Below are 3,174 nucleotides of genomic sequence, written 5' to 3'. Positions count from 1 at the left end.
AGGGAAAAAGGGGGGGGGGGGGGACAGGGGAGTCTTTATCCATTCCATTTCCTTCACGTTCCCAGAGAGAAGAGGCAGCGGTGGTTATCAGAGGCAGAGAAGCCTGAAACCCTAATTTGACTTGATGTTTTCCTATGCTTTTCTTTTTAAATATATTTTATTGATTTTTTACAGAGAGGAAGGGAGAGGGATAGAGTTAGAAACATCGATGAGAAACATCGATCAGCTGCCTCCTGCACACCTCCTACCGGGGATGTGCCTGCAACCAAGGTACATGCCCTTGACTGGAATTAAACCTGGGACCTTTCAGTCTGCAGGCCGACGCTCTATTCACTGAGCCAAACCGGTTAGGGCAACTGACAACTTTTTGATATACATTTCGGGTTGGTGTCTACGGACATTTAAAAACAGGTTAGTACTGAGCATAAGCTATTTAGCTATCCCCAGAAATTCTGCGTTCATCTATTATTTATATCTTACAAATGCTAAGATAAAAAAAATGAAAAGTTAGATATTTCAGCTTGACAGGAGGCTTGTGGATTACCAGGAACAAAATAATTTTGAGTATAAAGTGGGGGGAAATGAGCTTCCTAATTCAGTTATATTTTATTTAAACAAGGCAAAAAATATTCCTTTGCCCCTCAGTAGTTAAAAAATATATAAATTATGAAAACATAATTTATATAGAATATTTTAGTCTTTTAATGTTATTGGAATTTTTAAAAAGTAGTGTATATATTGAGGTATTTGTCACACTTTACCCCTCATTTTAGTTTTAATATAAAAGGTGATAAATACATTAAATTACCAGTTTAAATAGCATCTTTTTATCCATGAACATCCTTGTACACATACATTTTTTAATAGGCTTTATTTTTTAAAGTAATTTTACATTTACAGAAAACTTAAGATAGTACAGAGCTGTCATGTACCTGGCATCAGTTTCACCAATTACTAACATCCTACAGTGGTATGGTGTATTTGTTACATCTCATAAACCAATATTAATACATTACCATTAACTAAAATCTGTATTTGCATTTTAATTACAATTACATAATGGTTACAAACTGAAAAGTACAATGAACTAACTCGGGCATCTAAAAAAAGGAAGAGGTTGAAGTGAGAATGACTTTAGGGTAAAGAACTGTCATACTCATTTAGCTGTTAAGCCCCACAGGAAAAGGGAGTGAAATTTAGGTTAGGAATTATTAGCATCTTAGTGGGAGTGTCCATCCCCCCCCCATGCTGCATTATCTTTAATTAAGGACAAAGACTCTTCTAATCATGTCACGTCAGCTCATTTCACCAACTGTTTGGCCGCCAGTCTCTTATCTCTCTCTTCAGCAATGGTGAGGCGGATACCCTTTCCACGGGGAAGGGAAATCCATGGCTTGTTGCCTTTGCCGATAACAAAAATATTGGACAGCCGGGTGGCAAAGCTATTGCCAGTGGTATCTTTGACATGAACTACGTCAAAAGAACCAGGGTGTTTCTCTCTGTTGGTGATCACACCAATTCTTCCCAGGTTGGCACCTCCGGTGATCATACACAGGTTACCTGTGTCAAATTTGATGAAATCGGTAATTTTGCCAGATTCCAAATCAATCTGAATGGTGTCGTTCACCTTGATGAGAGGATCAGGGTAGCAGATGGTACGAGCATCATGGGTCACCAGATGAGGGATTCCCTTTGTGCCCACAAAGATCTTCCGCACTTTGCACAGCTTGTACTTGGCCTCCTCAGGTCTTATACGATGAACAGCAAAGCGACCCTTGGTGTCATAGACCAGACGGAAATTCTCTCCTGTCTTATCAATGAACCGTTGCATGCAGATCTTCTTTACTTCATCTCCTGTTAGGGCATACTTAAGTCTGTTTCTTAGGAAAATGATGAGAGGGAGACATTCTCTCAGCTTGTGGGGACCGGTAGATGGACGAGGAGCAAATACCCCGGTCAGTTTATCCAGCATCCAATGCTTTGGAGCTGCTACACGCTTCAGGTGCTTCTTGGGACCACGAGCCATGGCTGTGCTAGGCACGGAAAGAGGACTTTCTTCTTGCTTAAAAGTAAAAAAAAAAAATCACAAGGGGTCAAATATATGGTAACAGAAGGAGACTAGACTCTGGGGGGTGAGCACACAACAGAACATACAGATGATAGATTATAAAATTGTACACCTAAATGTATATAATGTTATTAACCAATGTTAACCCAATACATTTAACTTTTTTAACTTTTTTAAAAAATATATTTTATTGATTTTTTGCAGAGAGGAAGGGAGAGGGATAGAGAGTTAGAAACATCGATGAGGGAGAAACATCGATCAGCTGCCTCCTGCACACCCCCTACTGGGGATGTGCCCGCAGCCGAGGTACATGCCCTTGACCGGAATCGAACCTGGGACCCTTGAGTCTGCAGGCCGATGCTCTATCCAGTGAGCCAAACTGGTTAGGGCCCAATACATTTAATTTTTAAAAAAGAGTTAAGAATCACAGAATCTAGAGTTGTAAAAGGCCTTAGATCTTTGCATCTTCTGGAAGCAACTAATGTGTTAGGAAGACTGAAGAATTTACAGTCAGATAGACCTGGGTACTTACTAGCTAGAGGACTGCATAATCACTAAACCTCTCAAGTCTTCAAAGTACTCCCTATAAGAGGAGGGTAAATACCTTGCAGAGAAGAGTTGGAAATCATATACATAGAACAATAACCATAGTGTCTGGAATATAACTGACTCTCAAGCAGAAGCTATTATATACTCCAATTTCCCCACTTCACAGAGGAAGAAACGGAGGCTACTACCTCATGGAAGTTAGAGGCACACCCAGGAACATATTTAAAACCCATTTAAATGGATTTCATGTGCATATCCCTAAGAGTGGAATTGGAGGCATGATTTAAGATTAATTCCTAGAAGTAGGATTGACGTATCAAAAAGTTAATAAATGTCAAGTTTTGTTAGAGATTGCCAAATTCCCCTCCAAAATGACTGAACATGTTTGCATTTCTACCAGCAATTTATGAGTGCCTCATACATTCTTTTAAAAGAGAAGTGATGTCTCTAGAGCCGTGGTCAGCAAACTTCGGCTCGTGAGCCACATGCAGCTCTTTGGCCCCTTGAGTGTGGCTCTTCCACAAAATACCACATGTGGGCGCGCACGTACAGTGTTG

The 3,174-nt window shown here is 40.1% G+C and overlaps 1 protein-coding gene across 2 annotated transcripts in view; it reads right to left on the bottom strand.

Moving 5' to 3' along the window:
• Nucleotides 1-1,065: 1,065 nt before the first annotated feature.
• The window catches only part of LOC102761895 (40S ribosomal protein S4, X isoform-like), a 5,829-nt gene continuing 3,720 nt past the window's right edge, over nucleotides 1,066-3,174 (bottom strand). Inside the window, exon 2 of one of the 2 annotated variants that reach the window (XM_015566231.1) lies at nucleotides 1,066-2,062. In XM_015566231.1, coding sequence (XP_015421717.1) covers nucleotides 1,301-2,026 — 726 coding nt within the window. In that variant the 5' untranslated portion in view covers nucleotides 2,027-2,062 and the 3' untranslated portion in view covers nucleotides 1,066-1,300. The remainder of the gene's footprint in view (nucleotides 2,063-3,174) is intronic. The other variant, XM_015566232.1, reaches the window with a different exon arrangement.

The sequence above is a fragment of the Myotis davidii genome, unplaced genomic scaffold (genome assembly GCF_000327345.1).
Source record: "Myotis davidii unplaced genomic scaffold, ASM32734v1 scaffold762, whole genome shotgun sequence".
NCBI classification, from domain to species: domain Eukaryota; kingdom Metazoa; phylum Chordata; class Mammalia; order Chiroptera; family Vespertilionidae; genus Myotis; species Myotis davidii.
This window is presented reverse-complemented; position numbering and strand designations above follow the sequence as displayed.